This window comes from Tachypleus tridentatus, chromosome 9, assembly GCF_004210375.1.
Source record: "Tachypleus tridentatus isolate NWPU-2018 chromosome 9, ASM421037v1, whole genome shotgun sequence".
Classification (NCBI taxonomy): Eukaryota; Metazoa; Arthropoda; class Merostomata; order Xiphosura; family Limulidae; genus Tachypleus; species Tachypleus tridentatus.
The window spans coordinates 143,538,977-143,558,751 of record NC_134833.1 but is presented as its reverse complement, the minus strand read 5'-3'; the positions used below and the strand labels follow the sequence as shown (position 1 = coordinate 143,558,751).

Genomic DNA, 19,775 nt, shown 5'->3' with positions numbered 1-19,775 from the left:
ACACATGCTACAAGAGTTATTTATTTCACAATTCTGAGAACCTCCTGGCTATCTTCCAACAGGATGGGCACTACCCCACTTTGTTTGAGTTGTTAACGTGTTTTTAAACCAAACTTTCCCACAGCATTGGATTGGTTGGGGAAGGGCCTATCAAATGACCTTCTTGTTGACCTAACTTAAAGCTTTTAGATTTTCATCTCTGGGGCTGTTTGAAAACAAAAGCCTACCATAACAAACCACAAGACTTTAAAACTGAAATATTGAATTTGTGATGCTATTTGATTCATCCCTATTGCTGTGTTGGAAAATGTTTTCTCAAAATTATATTACTTATAGCAAATGATGTAAGACGTGTAGAAGTCCATTAATAATTAAAACTAAAACTTACATACCCACTACTTATCTTCATATTCAATTTTTGTTATCTTAAATAACAATAAAGTTATTCAACGTCATTTTTGGTATATTTCTCTTTGGACATCTTGTATTATATTTGTTGTTTTTTGTAGTTCCCAATAAAAAATTACAATGAAAAAAGGATGAATTATTTCAACATTTTGTCTTACATATTACTATAAATGAGAAAACTTCTTTTAAGAATTCTATAGCTCTTGCATAATGTTTTGAACACTTACACACAACTATGGAGATATTTTATTCATTTATTCACTGAAGTGAACTGAATATTATTATTAAGGGCATTAGTATAATTAATTAATTTCCTAAATAATGTAATAATCCACGGATCTTAATGAAGAAAGATTAACTGACTCAAACAGAATAGATTAGATATGAATCATGCATCAATTCTACATCATTTTACCTTTAATATCAGATAAACTGAAACCACTCTTCAGCATATGTTGTTCTAGATTGGCTGAAAGTTCAATAGATACTCCACATCAGAGAAAATATTCAAAATTTAATTTTTTTATAACAACTTCACTGAACAAGCAGATTCTTTAACTTTAACAAATATACAAAATGTCTACAAAGGATTACATTAGATAAATTTAAGTTTTCATACAACAAATACATATTTAAAAAGAGAAAACAGACACATAAACCTATATAGGGATCCTTGCACTCTTATAAACAAAAGAGTTACACAAATAAAGCTGCTTATTTGTTTTGAGCATAATGTACTGAATTATGGTAGTAACATAAGTTTCTTTATTTCTAAGTTGTTCTGCCATTTACTATTCACAAATACATTAATCTTGTAATTTATAAACACATATATAAAATAGAAATGTGACATACAGAGATGAAATTTCGACAACTCAGTTATCTTCTGAATAAGTAGACAAGATCAGTGCTATCATACCTGGATGACGAATGCCAGATTTTTCTGCTAATGCTCTTCTCTGTCTACGCCTCATTTCTTCTAATCTATGAATTTTTTCTGTCTCACTAGAAATAATTGTAAAAAGCAATTTCCACAATAAATATCATTTATAAATGCAAAATCCTTAGTTAACTTATTGTAAACAATGTCGAGTTACTGAAGAAATCATTTATTATTGTTTGATTTGGTGTACTGACAAATATTGTGTGGTTGTATGTGGTAATTTTTTCCTGGCCATTAACTTTTATTTGGTGCAATGATAAATATGGTGTGGTTATGTATAAGTTGATCCTCCTTGGCTATTAGTTTTTGTTTGGTTTGGTGTGTTGATAAATGTTGTGGGCCAATTTCCCACAACCTTTAACTTTTTGTTTAATTTATTGTGTTGATAAATATAGTATGTTTATGTGAATTAGGGCATTTGTTTTTCTGCATATAAACCTCATTTATAAAATCAATATGGTTCTTTCCCATTCCTGATGGATTGAAGTGAACTGTGAAAATATGATAATTGAAATCTGCTGTTTGGAGACCAAATTTCTATTTCGTGAAAAGATAAATGTTTACCTTTTAACCCCAAAATCAAGAGGTTTCCTTCCCCATCTCCAAGAAAAGTAAACTCTGATTACTGTGTGGAAAGTAGTTGTCTATAGAAAGACAAAATATCAGTGCTGTTGCTGCTCCACACATGCACACTGAATCTTTTTGGTCAGGAAATAACTGAAGACAAGATAAACCTTCCCTTCTGATTTCTCCAAGCCCATTCCCTTGGCTGTGGTTTCACTAAATAGCAGATAGGGGCAGTGGGAATCTCATTAATCTATTCATGATTAGATGATGAGGCATTTGGTTACCTTAAGAGAGTCATAGTTACTCCTGCCATTTACCTGTGCTTGAATTTCTGTGGGTGAATTTAATCATTTTAACATTCAGAGCAATGGGCAGAAATCACATTGTATCAGCACTGTCCAACGGCCATCACAATGCTTTGTTTTAACATGACAATCTGATTCCCCCCAAGTCCATGCCAACTGGCTGTTAGTTGCTGGCCAAAACTAAGTTGGCTGAAGACAACTTAACAGACTCCTAATGATATTATTTGTTGCCCTCTTAAATACACCTGGCACTAAAAAAAAAACAATCTATAACTGCAATGACTGTGGGAACTTTCAACTGGTTGTACATTTTGGCATGTCAGACTGTTTTCACTTAAAATAAGTTTTGTATGTCAAAAATATTAGTATAATATCAAGAAAGAGATTATTTGTGCTACCCAAAACATCATCTATCTCATGTAGTGTAAAAATGTAACAAAAAATATGATGGACAAATTTAAGCAACCCTTAAAGAGTATTTTAACAACTATATGTCTTCCACTAACATTCAAAAGAAACGTATTGTTACTTAATACTTTTATCAAGATCTAAAGCAAATCTGATGTTAGAGTTGCTCTAACTGATGCTTCTACTCACTTAATAAACTCATCATGACATGTAACAGGCAGACTTAATCGTAGAAATTCCCAGTTTGCTTTTTCTACTGTCTCAAACATTTTGTGAGAAATCTTCAGAGCTGGGGGAGAGTCACTCCTGTAGGCAAGCACATATATTTGAGGATTTAGTTTCTTTCAAACAAATATATCATTCAATAGGTAATGGGAAGAAAAGATGAATAATCACAATTCAAGCAATGATACACAAAAAATAATCTAAAAGAAAATATCACACCAATAAACTTCATAAGATATTGCTTCTCTTACTAATTAATGGAAAATATCTTTTAAAACATTTGTACATCATTCCTAATATAAATGCATATATAGAAAAAATTCAAAGTTATAAAATATTAAAATAATTTTCAAACTTTTTGCATTTTCTTTCTAGTTAGTAAGAATTTAAGAATAAACTACAATATAATAGAAAAGCACTTACAAAATAACCATTAAAACATGAATGTTAAAATATATTTTAATGAAGTGAAATATTTTTAACACACCCTGGTGGTATCCTTGTAACCTCCACATGAGACATCGCAGCTTCATCTACGTTAACAAAAAGTGGTTCATCTTTGCTGTACCAAAATGCCATTTGCCGATTCATGTTCCTAATGATTCCAAAATGAACAGAAAAAATAAGATAAGCAATTCTAAACTTAGGATTTCAGCAGAATGTATGTATTATAATTGGCTTTTGTTTTACCCTTAGATAAAGGGTAAACTTAGAAATATATACATACTTATGTTATTAATAAATTTATTCAACTGTAATTTAAATAATTTACTAATGCTATGCAGTTTCCAAGACCATGATTGCAATGCATCATTTTAGCATCAACAGCATTTGAACTGCAGAAATGGACTGAAAATGTTGTTTCTTACAATCTCAAGCATTATCTTATTGTGGTGTAATGTCATACAAACCCCTGATCTATAGATGATCTTGTAGTTGATAAACCATTACGCATTGCCATTACTGTAAATTTGTATTTTGGGCCTGTAATATCTTATAATGTAAATTATTATCACTCTTATTGTGATGTAAGGTCACACAAACTACCAACCTAAAGATCACACTTTCCCAGCATGAGGCATTATAACAACACTTACACACAGAAAGGCTGGTAGCCTTCTTGCAGACCACAAGTGGTGAAATACTTCAAAGTATTAACATCATGACCAAATACTACTTTAGCTTTTTGTCCACTTCCCAATGTGCAGGCTGGAAGGTAACCTTAAAAACAACATGGAAAAAACAGAGCATCATAAATAAAAAACATGATAATGGGATAAACAAATTTTATTTTGAGGAGACTTGTCTAAACATTATACTCTTTGTCATATCTTCCGTTAAATATAGTATCAGATAGTCAATGTTTTTTTTTATATCTTAAGGTCTTTAGCCTAAAAACAGATAAAACAAAATGAATTATGTTTCAATAATTAATATAATGTTTTAAATAATATATGTTAGCATTATAAAATTCACAATTAAACTGGAAAAAAAAAGTTAAAAGTTAGAACTATGGGACTATGTGTAGTAATTTTAAGAGACTTTTATTTTGTTGCCAAGAGACAAAACAGAGCATATTCAATTTGATGCCATGGTTTACTGCAAGGATAAGAACAACAACACTTTCTCCACTAGCGAAAAATATCATACCTTCACCAACAGGAATGTCAGCAAATGCAGTCTCTCCACCCATTGCATCAAGCTGTAGTTCACCATTCAAAGTAAAACCTGCAAGTTAACATCTTCATCTTTAAGTTTAATGATTATACACAAACAGATAAATGGGATACAAAATACTTATATAACTTTAAATTTATTTATTTCCTCTGAGATAATTTGTTTCCCTTACTTCTGTAAAAAATAATTCAATACTTTTCTTCTAAACACTTACCATTATGAATAATTTTTGAACAAATCATACATCATTTATATTCATTGTATCCAAACTCTTTCAATCATTGATTTTACTATTACAATTAACTTAATATGTTTCCTGTTTCTATAGCATTATTAATAATTTTCCCAAACAAACTATATTTTTACCCAAGTTTCTTGAATCCTACCACATGATGAAAACTTACTGATAGTTCGATCATGAAGGTCTAGCAGACATCCAACAACATCACCAACCTGCCACTGTTTTCCGTATGGCTCTGATCCTCCAGCATGGTTTTTACGAGCCTGTACAAAAGAATTCTTTTTTTTAGCAGTGTTTATATAGAAGTTGCTCCTCATACTCTTTACACTTTAGCTCCTTTTAACAAAATTAATATCAGAACATTAGTATTTTCTTCTTATGAGGAGATGCACAAAGCTTTTTATACATGTTAAAGGAAGTTTTTCTGTGAAACTATGATTTGGAATTTGTTTTTAATCTTGAGGAAGTTTTTACATACAATATTTTCTGAAGTTGCTTCTGTACTGCTTCTCAAGTTCATATGAACTGTTTAAAAATAACAGACAGAATCTTATGCAATTATTAACTGGAATAAAGGAAAACAAGCATACATGATTATGACAAAGGATCTGAATAGCAAAGACTTTAATTTAAATAACTTCAGATATTCATGTCCACAGGTGGAAGTGACAAGTTTATGGATTTACAACGTTAAAATCAGAGATTTGATTCCCCTCTGTGTACACAACAGGTAGCTCAATTTGACTTAGCATGATAAACATATGTATATATATATATAAATCCGTTGTCTTACAATTTTGGAGAGCTGCAAAACTAAGAACATGGATTGAATTATACCAAAAATAACAAAAACACACTGCATTCAGATCTTATTTTTCTGGGAACAATAATCGTGCACACATTAGATGATTTGAATTTTTAAAACAATCCTTGTGGTTTGATAACAAGAGTTATAAGGCTTACAAAAAGTATAATCAGTGATAGATTAACATAAGGACACACTGGGCACTTTCCCCAGTGCTCCCAGGCATAAGAGGCCCAACACTTCATAAATCAATTATGTTCTAACAAATCTTATGACCTAGGAACTGAAATTACCAATATTGACAAGCCAGAATACAAAATAACAAACTCCCATCTTTTCTACAGGAGAACATTTGTTTTTCAAAGCTTGGGTTGATTCAAAAGAAATCATGCATCAGCATCGATCAAGTATACTAACCCTCTCGTCAGCTGAGCAAAAAATTTTATGTAACATAGACTTGAATGCCATTATTGATGAATTTGCCGCATTGGAAGTGAAAAAAAATCACATTTTTATTTAATTTCGGTTGTTTAAAGTAGTTTTTGCAACCAAGATATTTTTCATGTTTAATCTGTGTCAAACTCAGCATTTCAATTAATACATTATTTCAAACTCAGCATTTTCAACTTAATAATTTGTTTTTAACTTGTATAAGATAAATTTATAATGCTAGAATTTTGTTACTATACCTTAGGTGTTGATATTTTGATAACTTGGATTTGAATTTGTGAATAATGGTAAATTGTATTCTTTACATTATAACATATTTCTTACCATGAATAATTATTAAGAATTAAACTGTGATTTATATTTACTAGTTTGTTATTTTGCTCACAACTATAAGTTAAAACATTAATATTTTGGAAGGGCACCTTTCGATGGTACTGTCCCAGAGACCCTCCCTCTTCATTCTGTCCCTCAGTGTAATAGCAATATTTAAAACTTAGGTTGTCAAAGCTTGATATAAATATTTTGTGAAATTGCTATAAGACTGCAAAAGAAATTTAACAAGTCTACATTTTATCATCTCAGATAGAACAAAATATGCCAATGCTTTTAGTGAAAGCATTTTTGGAAGAAATTTTTTCAGCAGAAAAACCACAATTGAAAGTCAGTAACTTCAATAAGAAGTGAATGTACACAACAAGAAAAAGGGATAATGGCAAGTTCAAAGCAGATTAATATAATGAATAGTTTTTCTACAGTTAGGAAAACTAAATAAAATAAAAAGAAGTAAAAATAGTACTAGTTGATGTAAATTTCTTTTAGGGAGGAGGTGGTTCAAAAAAAAAGAAACAAGGAAAGTGAACTGATTTAGGAATAGCACAGCAGCAGGATCATGTGAAAATAAAAGTGTATGAAACTTAAAAGGTAACAGTTGGAACATTCAGTAAGAGTGGAGAATTAATAAGAGTTATAACTAAAAGAGAACAAGGATACAGTGGAAAGTAACCATGTATGGACTACAGTGCAAAAACAAATTGTGGAAATGTGTATCATGGTAATACCACTGGAAGTGATGAAACACCCATTGCACAAACAACACCATGAAGATTGTTTGTTTGTAATTAAGCACAAAGCTGCACAATGAGCTATCTGGATTCTGCTCACTACATGTATCAAAACTTAATTTTTAGGGTTTTAACTCCACAGGCATACTACTGTCCCACTGGTAGGCCACCATGAAGATAATTATTTCAGTATTGCAATAAGAATATGGAATAATTCTACTTCGTTCTGAAATCAGTAAGGTTTGTCCAGGTTTTAAAAGGTACAGTTCTGTATCATTATATGAAAAGTAATGAATAGGTACGTGTGAAAGTTATGGAAAGTCAATGAATTTTTAAAATCAAACAGTAACAACTGAAAAGGCTAGTCAAATAAGCAAAAGAATAAACACATATGCATACTTGTTTTTGTTTTCCCCAATTTCAACCTTACTCCCAGCAAATTAGTGGTTGGCTGGTAATTGTCATAAGCCAAGTGAGATGTACACCCAGATGACTACTCTAGTCAGTCACCAAATAGGATGAGCAAGCTTGGTGGCAGAGATTTAAACTTGTGACCCTCAGATTGTGAATTGAGCACCTTAATCACCAGGTCACAAATATATATATATACACATACATACAGATAACACAAAAGTGATCTTTATAAGATGTTTATTATATAATTATTCTGATACTGATGGAAAAGCTAAATATAATATATAGCTGTAAAAGTATTCTCTGATTTCCCTAGTTTATATTTTATTTCATAATTGTCAGAAATAACCAAAAGGTTTACAATGATCAATGACAAGAAAAGAGCATTCTTTCAACTTTTTCCAGATAAAAAAGAAAACTTCTTGTTTTATGTCGTAAGATAATCCCATATCCCCTTTGCACATCGTATTTTCATACTAAGCAAATATACACTAAAATCTAGTGTATGTCAACAGTTGTCAACCAAACACAATAGCTTGTTTGTCACCACTGGATATTTGGCTTACTAAGTCAAACCAATGGTATTTACAGACTCTTAGAGGGATAAATCTCATTTGCACAATTATTAATGTTTCAATACAATGTGAAAATGATTTTTGACTAAAACATTACAGAAGTGCTCTGAGTGGTTTAACCTAGAACTCAATTTCATTGGTTAGAATAAACAAAATTTTCACTGGAAGGTGGCTACTGAAAAACCTACCCACCTTTCATTTCTAAACAAGTCAAATTACTAGTCAGAAGGGTTTGTTTTGTTTTCAGTTTCACACAAAGCTACTTTAGCAGTGAAAGGCTAGAGGTAAGGCAGCTAGTTATCACCATTCACTAGCCAACTCTTGGGATACTCTTTTACAAAGAAATAATGGGATTGGCTTTCATATTATAATGCCCACACAGCTGCCAGGTAATTATGTTTGGTGTTACAGGGATTTGAACCTGCAACCCTTAGAATGTGAGTCACGTGCCTTAACCACCTGGCCATGCTAGGAGATGGGAAATTTAATGCATTGCTGACCTCTTAAGTCAGAGATTATTAGTAAAGTTAAATGAATCACACCCCTACCCCAAGTGCTAACAAATAATTACTTAAACAAACAAAACATGAATTTCTAGCTCACCCGAAAACCATCAAAAGCCCAAGAATTTTCGTCTCCACCTATTTCACATGATGGAATGAAAGCAATTGAGGCCCACCCAATTTTCATTGGTCCAGGTGTCATAATTTCGTATTCAAAGTACCTGTGTAAATAGAATATTATGATAAATCATGCTTACAAAGAAGTAAAAGCTTTGAATTTATTCAAAATTTTAAAGAAATTATATTAATCTGTACCATAATTTTAAAAAAACGTTTAGCCTGTTAAAAAAGTAGTGTTAATGTTTAAGCAAAAATTCAGTTAAGAAATTTTTAACTAAAGATTTGATTACACGTTATCATTTTGAATGCTATTCAATAAAAGTAACTGTTATTTTCAAAACATATAAACCAAATAATATAAAAAAAATCTTTACACTACTTGCAATAACTGGCAGCATAAACAGCAGATGAAAAATGTAAGAAGATATTTTCATATATGTGATTTAACATGCACTTCTGTCACATTGTTTCCTACAGAACTTACCACTTCCCAGAAGTGACAGCATATATACTCTCAGCTCTAAGAGTCCTCTGGTCATTCTTGGATTTCTTAGTGGTACTCACTATACCTAAATACAAATAGTAACAAAAATGTTAACCACTCTTTCAAATTTCAAACTAATGATGTACACAGAAATGTAAATCAAGTGACAGACAAGTTTCTTGCTATAACAAAGTTGGATATTAAACTCTGTTAGATTCTCCATAAGTTTGGACCTTTATTTATTAACATTTAAAAGTTTCCTCTACTTTTCTATACATATAAAATAACTATTATTCCAACCAGTAAGTCATTGAAACAGTGTTAATCAGATGCTTATGTTTTAAATATTCTTAAAATTAGAGATATTTATAGTTACTGACATTTTGAAGCAGTTTAATTAACTGAAAGACAAAAATTCTGGTAATAAATATTTAGCTCTGAAAATGTAAAAATAAATACCAATGATAAAATTATATGTAATACATGCAAATCACCTTCAGTGCTTTCAGCAGTTGGAGGTTCTAGGATGTATCCATAGGCTAACAGTGTACGTACGGTCTCACTTGCAGTATCTCTACAGAGTGATATCAAAAATTACATTTCCAAACTAAAAGGTTTCTTACATAAACTATAAACATATTTTAAGATTTCATAATCCTTATATTAAAATGAATGAACATCTGATTATTTGGCACTGAGATATGTAGACCAAACTTCCACAATTTATTTTAATACTGAACTTGTCTAGCAAACTTTAAAGGTTACAAAAAAATTATAAAAATAACTGAAAAAATTAAGACTATCGTATCGTTGTCTTTAAATATTTTATTATGTCATGCAAGTTTTCTCAAATAGAAAAACATACAATGATCTGAGTATAAAGCATGAAGACTTCTTCACCTGTTTGCCTTTTTTGATAACTTCATCTACATTCTTGTAAGGCAAGAGGTGGGGACTTCTTCTGAGCAGTGAATCCTGATTAAATACAATAAAATCCACAATCAGTTTCTAAACCTATAACTTTAGATGCTACATAAATATCAAAATTAAAGAAAGAGATTCAAGTGGTGCATGAATGAAGTAAATGCCAACCTCATTGAGGCCATATGTCCAGCCCTGTTGAATTCGTTCTTTTGCCCAAACTTTGTGTGTGTTTTCTGCAAGTTGATCAATCAGATCCTCCATTTTTTGAGAAAGTGTTATACCACTAAGATCTAAAGGTGCTGGTTTATAACCATTTGATTGAAGATAAGGGCTGGAAAAAATATAAAATTAAAAAGAATAAGAAATTCAATATGTATAATATGACTGTTAATATTCAATACCAATATTTCTCACTTATCTGTAGAAAGCAGATATTTTGTGCCTGTTTTATATTAAAATATTTAATTTACACTGCTCCTTCACATCATGATATTCTTCATTCAAGCTATGAAAACTTAACTAAATAGGTATGAAGAAACACATACTTTTATACAAAATGTCCAAATATGATGGAAATACTTTTCAAACATCATACCACAAAAAACTGTTTAACACAAGGATATACGATTTGTTGTACATGCAAACATAACGTAAAAAAATAATTTTTTCTATACCATACAACATCCATAGGTAAACACCCATACCACAAGTTAAGTGCAAAGTGTCTGGTATCCAATTTCTCATCAAGCATTTTGCAACATAACAGGAGTAATCTAATGCTTCTTGAATGTTGACATAGTACATCACTGCTCTTAACCTTACTAGCATAAACCATGTCCTTTATGAAGCCTCATAAAAAAAAAACGCGTGTGTAATGTATGGAGAATGTAGTGGCTAGCTAATTGTGCCACCCACTTCCAATCCACTAACGTGAGAATGCTTCATTTTATACTGATAAAAGCATTTGTACTATAACATACATTTCACTTCTGTTCTGTCGTTGCTATTTTGCTTTAGAATGAAATCCCACACTTACACATACAATTTATGAATCTTTTGTGCCAGAACTCTAAAAAATTTCAAATATTATTCTTGCACAACAAACCACGTCTTTGTATAAAATAATTTTCTCAGTATGATTTCTCGAAAGTATTTGCAAAATTATCGAATACCCTGTACATTAAAATATGCTACAGCAATACAAATTTTAAATTAACAGTCTCATTTTGAGTTTACTTATTGATTATGGTATATTCTATTACAAGTTACAACTTTTACAGTAAAAAAGATTAGTTTTTAGAACATGTACAATGTTTGTATCTCAGAACGGCTGGTATGAGTATTAACACTTTTACTGATAAGGAGAGGGCAACGTTTCATCCTTTCTAGGTCATTTTCAGGTTAAGATACAAACCTTCTTGCATACTTGAGAATGATCACATCAGTGGTCAAAACAATGTACCTCCTCTAAGAACAAATTTTCTTACTGGAAAAACTGTAACTTGTTATAAAATAATTTTAATCAATCTAATAACAAAACATTACTTTTTATTACATTATTCAATAAATTAATATTCAACTATCATTTTCATGCTGTTAAACATAGGTAAAGTTTCAGATCTGTAACATTTAACTTTATTAAAGGATAACTTTGTATTATCCTATGAACTATATTTAAAACTGTTGTGATAATTATGCAATAAAATGAAAGTTTTTTATCTTACTCATTATGGAGTTTTACAGTTTTGATCCTTCCGGGAGGTTTATCTAATGTAATATGATATCCAAGGGCCAAGATTGTTCTGTAATTGATAAAAAAAACTTCATTAAAAACTGGCTAAACATAAAATTAACTTCTGTTATGATGTTCCTACTATGTTACATGTACAAGATCATGAAACTAGATTCCATCAGTAAATAAACTGGGTTATAAAGCATATGTACAACAATAATATTTCTGATCTAAGCACCTTTCAGGAATGATAAGTACTGATTACATTGCTTAGAGTAAATTAATCAGTGCCTTATTAGAGGCAATCACAATTTGAGTTATCAGTGAATAAGTTTAGATGTGGGACCTAGATTCAAGAATTGGTTAGAACAGTTTTGGTTGTTTTGAATTTTGTGCAAAGCTACATGAGAGCTGTCTGTGCTAGCCGTCCCAAATTTTGCAGCGTAAGACTAGAGGGCAGGCAGCTAGTCATCACCACCCAATGCCAACTCTTGGGCTACTCTTTTACCAATGAATAGTTGCCGTCACATTATAAAGCCCCCACAACTGAAAGGGCGAACAGGGATTCGAACTCACGACCCTCGGATTACGAGTCAAGTGCCTTAACCACTTGGCTATGCTAGGCCTCAGGTTAGAGCAGACTACATTGTTATGATCCATAATGGCAATGCATATTATTTTGTTACAATTTTGTTACAAGAGCATAGAAACTGTTCATATTTAGATATTTTAGACTCTGTGACAGAAGGACAAACTAAAAATACTATAACCTTCTGTATCTTGAAAGACTAAGAGGAAAAGAGTAATGTGCTTTAAAATAAGTCTGTTTATCAAAATGATCAAATGTATACTTCATCTTTATTATTTACAATAGCTGATTTTCACAAATTAGGCCAAAGGCCACCTGGAGGGATCACCTATTTTAATCACTCTCACCCCTATACCATAGTGTATTATATGTCAGCCAAGATACTAAAATGGCATCACATAAAAAACATTTAATGTTGCATTTTGTACTGTTGTGACATCAGTAAAGTGTGCACATACCCACTCCGTAGGCTACAACACAGCATAAAATATGAACTTCAGAAGCTAGAAATAAAAATATTTGTTGTTCTTAATTTTGGTATTATCAATTCTTGAAACAGAACACCTTCATGGACCCTGTGGAAGTACATCTTGTATTTAATCCTGATGACTGTCAACAAACATTCTATGTATGATACATGTGTCAAATTCATGCACATTATCCATTTGAATTTTTTTTACATTTAATGCCAGGAAAATTATTTTTAAAAAACAAAAGAAACAAAACTCAATAACTCACTTGAGTGTCTGAAGTGCAACTGTAGTGTCATATTTCTTCTCAGCACTTGGAAGTTTTTCAAAGGATGTTAAGCATGGATGTCTTTTAAGAACATCATCTCTGATCTACAAAAGTTGTGAATGTTACAGCAGGAAGTTAAACTGTCTGTAACTAAGTCTTCAAAAATTTACTTTCTGAATTCAAAAAGTAATCCAGGAAAGAAACGAATTATGTTGAGCATTTCATTAAAAATTAAATAGTTATATTCATATTTTTATCTACTTTTTGTATTTCATTTTATAAACAAGGCTTCACACGTATATTAACAATATAGCTACAAACAACTTCACATAAAATAGAAAATACACACTCACCTCACCATATACCCAGCCACTATCTATTTTATTCATGGCCCATACTTCATGAATATTTTCTGCAAGTTTGTCTCTGACATTTTCAATGAAAGCTGGGAGGTTAACCTAAGGTAAACCAAATAATGCATATCATCATAAGAGTTTTAAAACATGGTTCATACAGACTTTTTCAAAAACCAAAATTCTAATGCTCTTTCTAGTACCCATATTCAAATTTCTAGGACTCTTGAATCCTTCCATGCAGGATTAATTAAGCTCGCATTTTCATGGCATTTTCTCTGGTTTCAAGAGGCACAAAACTTACAGTAGATGATAGGAGAAATAAATAAAACCAATTCTGATAGCTCACCTTTTTGTTTGTCTGCTTAATTAAGCCTTTTGTTTTAGAATTCTTTATCAGAACTGAAATCTAAACTTTTCTGGGGCCAAGGCTTAGAAACAGCCATTTTTTCCATAATTTCCAGTCCTGAATATTTAAATCTTACTTTTCCTGACCTTCTATGAGAATATGAGAGAACCCTGTAGTACTATATGTACAGGCCAATATTCTATATAAGCAAGTATTATGATAAATTTATAATATTATTTACTTCTTTAGGTAAGTTACAGCTTGCCTTTTTTCTTTTTTGTTTAAAGAATGTTCTAGAATGTGTATTTACTTTCGATTAGAACACAAACCAGAATGTACAAGTCTGTTCTACTCACACTTTTAAATAAATATCTCAAGTCTCCTTACAACATTTTTATGGACTTATTTTATCTATGTATTTGATTTCACAACAACTTCTCAAATGTTTTCAGTATAGTTGCTGATTTACCTCAATTTTAATGTTTTGTCAACAAATAAATACGTATTGTTTTACATTTCTAATGTATGGTACAACATCACCCAAATAAAACATTAAATTATATAACCATTAAATCTACAATACTTACTCCAGAAGTGTCTACTGGAGTGGGTACAAAAGCTGTGTCATCCAACTCCAGTGATGGACCATACAAGATCCCTTTATTAACTTCTCCAAACTGAAAACAAGGTTCTACTGTCAGTGACTGTTGTGGAAGCAAGGATTCTACTAGAGGTGAATGTCCATTTGGTGGTCCATAGCGTAGTCGACCTTGGTCTCCTCCAAACATAAAACGACAACTATAAAAAACAAAACAGCATTTCTTTAATTTATATAAGAATTAAGAAATTCACCAAATTAAATAATTTATTTGGAAATTGTTTCAAGTTTGTTGTTTATTTGACTTTGTTCTGGTAGTGAATGTCATTGACTAGCTAAGTTTAACAAAGAACATTCCATGCAAAACTAACCAAATAACTGAAATACAACTTCTCTGAAGCCTCATAGGTTTCTTTAGTAAAATTTAGACAAATTATATAAAAGTCAAATGTCAAATGTCTTTCTAAAGGAGCAATTACATCACATAAATATATTTCATTGAAAACAGATATAAAAATAGTTTTAAAAAATGTATAAAAAATCACTTTACCTTTTAATAAATAGCCTAACAATAAACTTAGTGGCTGTAAATTAACTTTTTTTTTAAATGAGTAAAGTAATAACAATTATTACTAGCTAGTTTATTGAACTGATACAAACAATAAACACATATACAGTGATAACATATAGTAGCTTGGACAGATAAATGTATTGATAAACAGAGAAATATAAGATTAACGAATATACCTGAGTTTAGCAGAGAAGCTAATAACAGGACAAAACATTCCATCTGTATTAAAGTTTCTAAAGCAGCCTTTCACCTTCACACCATTAACGGTAAATGTGATGATAGGGATATTCAGATCTATGATACAACCAATCACATCCCCTTTCTGGATGTAGGGGCTCTGTACCTGACGAACCAAATTATGTCGTCCAGCTACAAGTATAACACTTCAATTATATACATAAATAGTAAACATCCAAGCAAAAACACAACTTTTTATATCATTACACTCCTTTAACTTAATAAGAATAAGCAAAGCTTTCAAACTGACAGAGATTATCAACATACAGGGTGTCCCAGAAATCTGGACCCACAGAGAAATAGACATTGCATTCTTAAAGTTAAACAAACACATTTTTAATGTCAGTTGTACATATTTCAATAAAGAAAATATCCTGATGGCAGAGTATGGCAAGAGTTGAAAAGTGTACAGTCATAAATGGCATGCAATTTGATTAATAAATAAATTAGGAATACATTGTGTATTTTTCCCCATGGGTCCTGTCTTCTGGGATACCTATATTTTTATATTTTACTTTCTTAATATTTGGAAACCATTATAATATATAAGAAAGTGAACACTAACTTTTAAAAGAAAATTCAAAAGTTATTCTTTAACCAGAAAGCTAACTTTAATAAGTAAATGTTCTCTGACTTGTGTAAAGTATTGGATGTGATGAAGAGGTGCACTTTTATCTTATTACTCCCAGTCTGATGGTTTAGTAGTGTGGCTAATACAGACTGTCTAGCTTGCAAAGTTTGTTAATGCAAAGTGAACAAACAGTTACTGATGACACATCTGTTCAACAGAGTGTTTGACAAAGATGCTCATGTTTAGACAAAAATTCTTGCTTCCTATAAATGTGAAGTACTACACTCCCACTGGAAAAGAATGTATCACAATGTCCACAGTAATATGTGGACTGATTAAGGTCTGTCTTAGTTGATACACATAAGTTTGCACGTAAGCAACTAGGAAAGGCCACTGTACAACAGAAGAAATGTTATGATAAAACAGGGAAAGAACATATGTACTAGAGTGAAAACTGAATGTGTTTTTATTACATGTCAGAGCTTGACAGAACCTCAAACCGTGTTCTGATGAGTCTGTTCAGTACTGTAAAAGTCACAGCAGTCAAGAAGCACATGGTAGCTCAAAGTACACACTGATGAACTTCTATACGTATTACCAACTATCCTTTAGTGAACTGACTTTATAAGGAATCAGAAGAGGTCACTGACAAGTCAGAGTATCAACGTTTTATTAAGCTCCAATCCCAAAGATGAGGAGAAAAGAGCTGAGAGTAAATTTTTGGCTGTTCAGGATAAGCCATGGGGAGTGCCAGAACAAAAGATGAGAGACAGTGCTATCAATCAGTCAAACTGCCAAAAATAGCCTCCTAGTCAATATAGCTGATATTAAATCCAATCATTAATAAACAAATGTTTGGTACCAGTATATGTAATGCCTAGTTTATCAACAATTTACACATCTTTCTATGATAGATATTGAGTTTGAAAATTCAGCTGAAATGCCATTGAAACTCTTGCTTTCTCAGCTTTCAGGTGTTGCAACCTTTGCTTTCTGAGCTACTGAGGAATTTTTCAAGATAAAGTTCTTAAGAAATTTATTCATAATTAAAATTAGTCAGCTAATGTAGTCAAGTGGTGAAAACTTATGCAGAATACTACATGGTCCTCATTATAGCATTCCTGATATATCTACCAAGCATATGCCTTCTTCACCTGCAGTGAAAGAGTTATGTTTTCTATGAGTGTAAGTTGATATACACTGTATGTAGTAACAGCATAACAGTAACCCCAATGTGCCAGAAGTTTAATTGTAAAGTTTTGGTTTAACTGAATTCTGTTCATGATTATTATTTCATGATGACTGAAAAGAAAAATGAGTTGAGTTTATTAGCTCATAGATGGTAACCCATTACTGTACAACAGCAACTGATAAGTAGCCTCCATGACATAAGTGAAGAAAGATGAAGCTCATAGATGGTAACCCATTACTGTACAACAGCAACTGATAAGTAGCCTCCATGACATAAGTGAAGAAAGATGAAGCTCATAGATGGTAACCCATTACTGTACAACAGCAACTGATAAGTAGCCTCCATGACATAAGTGAAGAAAGATGAAGCTCATAGATGGTAACCCATTACTGTACAACAGCAACTGATAAGTAGCCTCCATGACATAAGTGAAGAAAGATGAAGCTCATAGATGGTAACCCATTACTGTACAACAGCTACTGATAAGTAGCCTCCATGACATAAGTGAAGAAAGATGAAGCTCATAGATGGTAACCCATTACTGTACAACAGCTACTGATAAGTAGCCTCCATGACATAAGTGAAGAAAGATGAAGCTCATAGATGGTAACCCATTACTGTACAACAGCTACTGATAAGTAGCCTCCATGACATAAGTGAAGAAAGATGAAATGCTTATGAATAAATGAAATAATTAGTAGTAAGGGAAATTTATAGATGGTTGTTAGGATAAACTTAGTGTACCAAGCATTTTATCTGATTATGATAAAATATTTTCAATCATATAAATAGAAAAATTTAATAATCACAGTTTTTAAATAGTTTCTTACAACTGTTTTAGTATAAAGTGCAATTTAAGTTGCATTAAAATTGAAACTATAAGTGTACTAAGAATGGAGGTGGGTGGTAGTAATATTCACGAGGTGAAATTTTATAAACCATACATATCTAGCTGGTACTGAACCCTGTACCTGAAAGAAAGACACAAGGGAGAGATAATTTAAGCAGTAGTGAATTCTAATGACTGTAAGTGGATTCTAATGACCAGAAATATAGGTTTGCAGCAGCTTACCAGAGTCAACTCAGGTGTAGGAACAAACTTTATAGTTTTCACCTGTTTCTTTCTTACTAAACCCTAGCTCTATTTATGTACCAAAGGGTAGTTGTAGATAAAATGGTTCAGGATTAATAGATAAGTTGTGTTGGAAACTGTCACAGGAATGGCAATAGGGAAAAATAAAACTGTAAATATTGGTCAAGCAAAGACTGAATAAAACTTGGGGACTGAGATTTTCAGAGATATTAAGTAAATACAGCATATTAACTTGTAAGTCCCATAGAAACGTTTTCTTTAATCAAGATAATATATTAACTATTCTAACTTTAAAAACTGTTTTGGTTTGTTTGTTTTGAATTTTGTGCAAAGCTACATGAGAGCTACTTGTGTAAGCCATTTCTAATTTAGCCGTGTAAAACTAGAGGGAAAGTAGCTAGTCATCATCACCCACCACCAACTCTTGGGCTACTCTTTTACCAATGAATAGTGGAATATACCATCAAATTATAATATTGCCATGGCTGAAATGGTGAGCATGTTTGGTGTGACAGGGATTCGAACCCAATATCCACATATAATGAGTCAAGCGCCCTAACCACCTGGCCATCCTAGGCCAATTGTTTTGAAGAATAGAGTTGTAACTGGATGGTTATGACCCCCTTTAAAACTTAAACACCTGGCTGACATTTCTGATCAACTGAAATTAATCTCACCTTACAAATTAAATCTGAGCTTTGCCATTTAAGATCAAATTTTACCTTTTGGTAACCTTATTCTTTATCAAGCAGAATGCCATTCTCTTGTGTGCTGAAACTTCTGAGGGTATTCAAACTATCATAGAAATATACATACTGTTTAACGACACCAAGGAGTACCCTAATATACCAAAGAACAACTTTAGGGATCTTTTAGTCTGAGTGCAGCTGACTTTGAATCTATAAGAGAGGGTATCCTGTTGACAGAATCCTCCGTGTTGATTTCATCTGATGCTGCAGTAATTAATGGAAAGTAAAGATGTGGAAAATGGATGACTACAGATTTGTCAACTCCAGACTATAGACTAACTGACAACAGGAAGTGTTTTGCACTGATGCCAAAGTTGTTGAAAGTGATTATGTTCTTGTTGTTTATCAAGTGTGACTTGTGAATATCATGGAATTGGAAGCAATCGAGAAAGATTTACAAGACAAAAGATTTAAGAATGGAAAGCTGAAGATGATTAAAAATCTGTAATATTGTCATACTGGAATACCTTTTATCCTCAAATGTTGAAAGAAAAGACAAAGTGTACCTCAATATAATGATGAAATTTGATCCTCATATGGGTATAGAGAAGCAATATGTAAATAAAAATCATTTTTATTTACCCGTTATGTTCTTTTATTCTATTTATTTATGCAAATGTTTTATTGGAATGTTCTGTTGTGTGTATATATATTTGATTTGTAAAGTTTGTCTTGCAGTGTTAATAACAACATGATCTATTTTCTTCAGCGTTAAAGGGTTGTTTTGTGCTGCAATGCTTTTACTTCATAAAAAGCATTAAAATGTAGTTTTGTGGTGGTAAGCTCTATGTTAATCATTTTTTATTCAATGTTACAGAATGTGGAATAGTGATGACTAGTTTTGTTAACTTTAGGCTAGGAACCTAACAGTTAAGTTGTATTTGACATTGTCA

General features: G+C 31.6%; 1 protein-coding gene across 11 annotated transcripts in view; it reads right to left on the bottom strand.

The window, feature by feature from the left end:
- LOC143226567 (ryanodine receptor-like) overlaps window positions 1-19,775 on the bottom strand; it is a 250,771-nt gene that overhangs the window by 143,127 nt on the left and 87,869 nt on the right. For 10 of the 11 annotated variants that reach the window (XM_076457700.1, XM_076457702.1, XM_076457699.1 and 7 more), the window contains exons 12-28: window positions 15,217-15,409; window positions 14,459-14,669; window positions 13,523-13,627; window positions 13,170-13,273; window positions 11,835-11,912; window positions 10,279-10,441; window positions 10,087-10,161; window positions 9,681-9,760; window positions 9,187-9,271; window positions 8,683-8,803; window positions 4,938-5,037; window positions 4,507-4,584; window positions 3,954-4,077; window positions 3,344-3,451; window positions 2,821-2,937; window positions 1,328-1,413; window positions 824-877 (exon numbers count right to left, since the gene is read on the bottom strand). In XM_076457700.1, the coding sequence (XP_076313815.1) occupies window positions 824-877; window positions 1,328-1,413; window positions 2,821-2,937; window positions 3,344-3,451; window positions 3,954-4,077; window positions 4,507-4,584; window positions 4,938-5,037; window positions 8,683-8,803; window positions 9,187-9,271; window positions 9,681-9,760; window positions 10,087-10,112 (979 nt within the window). In that variant the 5' untranslated portion in view covers window positions 10,113-10,161; window positions 10,279-10,441; window positions 11,835-11,912; ... (2 more) ...; window positions 14,459-14,669; window positions 15,217-15,409. Of the gene's footprint in view, window positions 1-823; window positions 878-1,327; window positions 1,414-2,820; window positions 2,938-3,343; window positions 3,452-3,953; window positions 4,078-4,506; window positions 4,585-4,937; window positions 5,038-8,682; window positions 8,804-9,186; window positions 9,272-9,680; window positions 9,764-10,086; window positions 10,162-10,278; window positions 10,442-11,834; window positions 11,913-13,169; window positions 13,274-13,522; window positions 13,628-14,458; window positions 14,670-15,216; window positions 15,410-19,775 lie in introns of all 11 variants that reach the window. The other variant, XM_076457710.1, reaches the window with a different exon arrangement.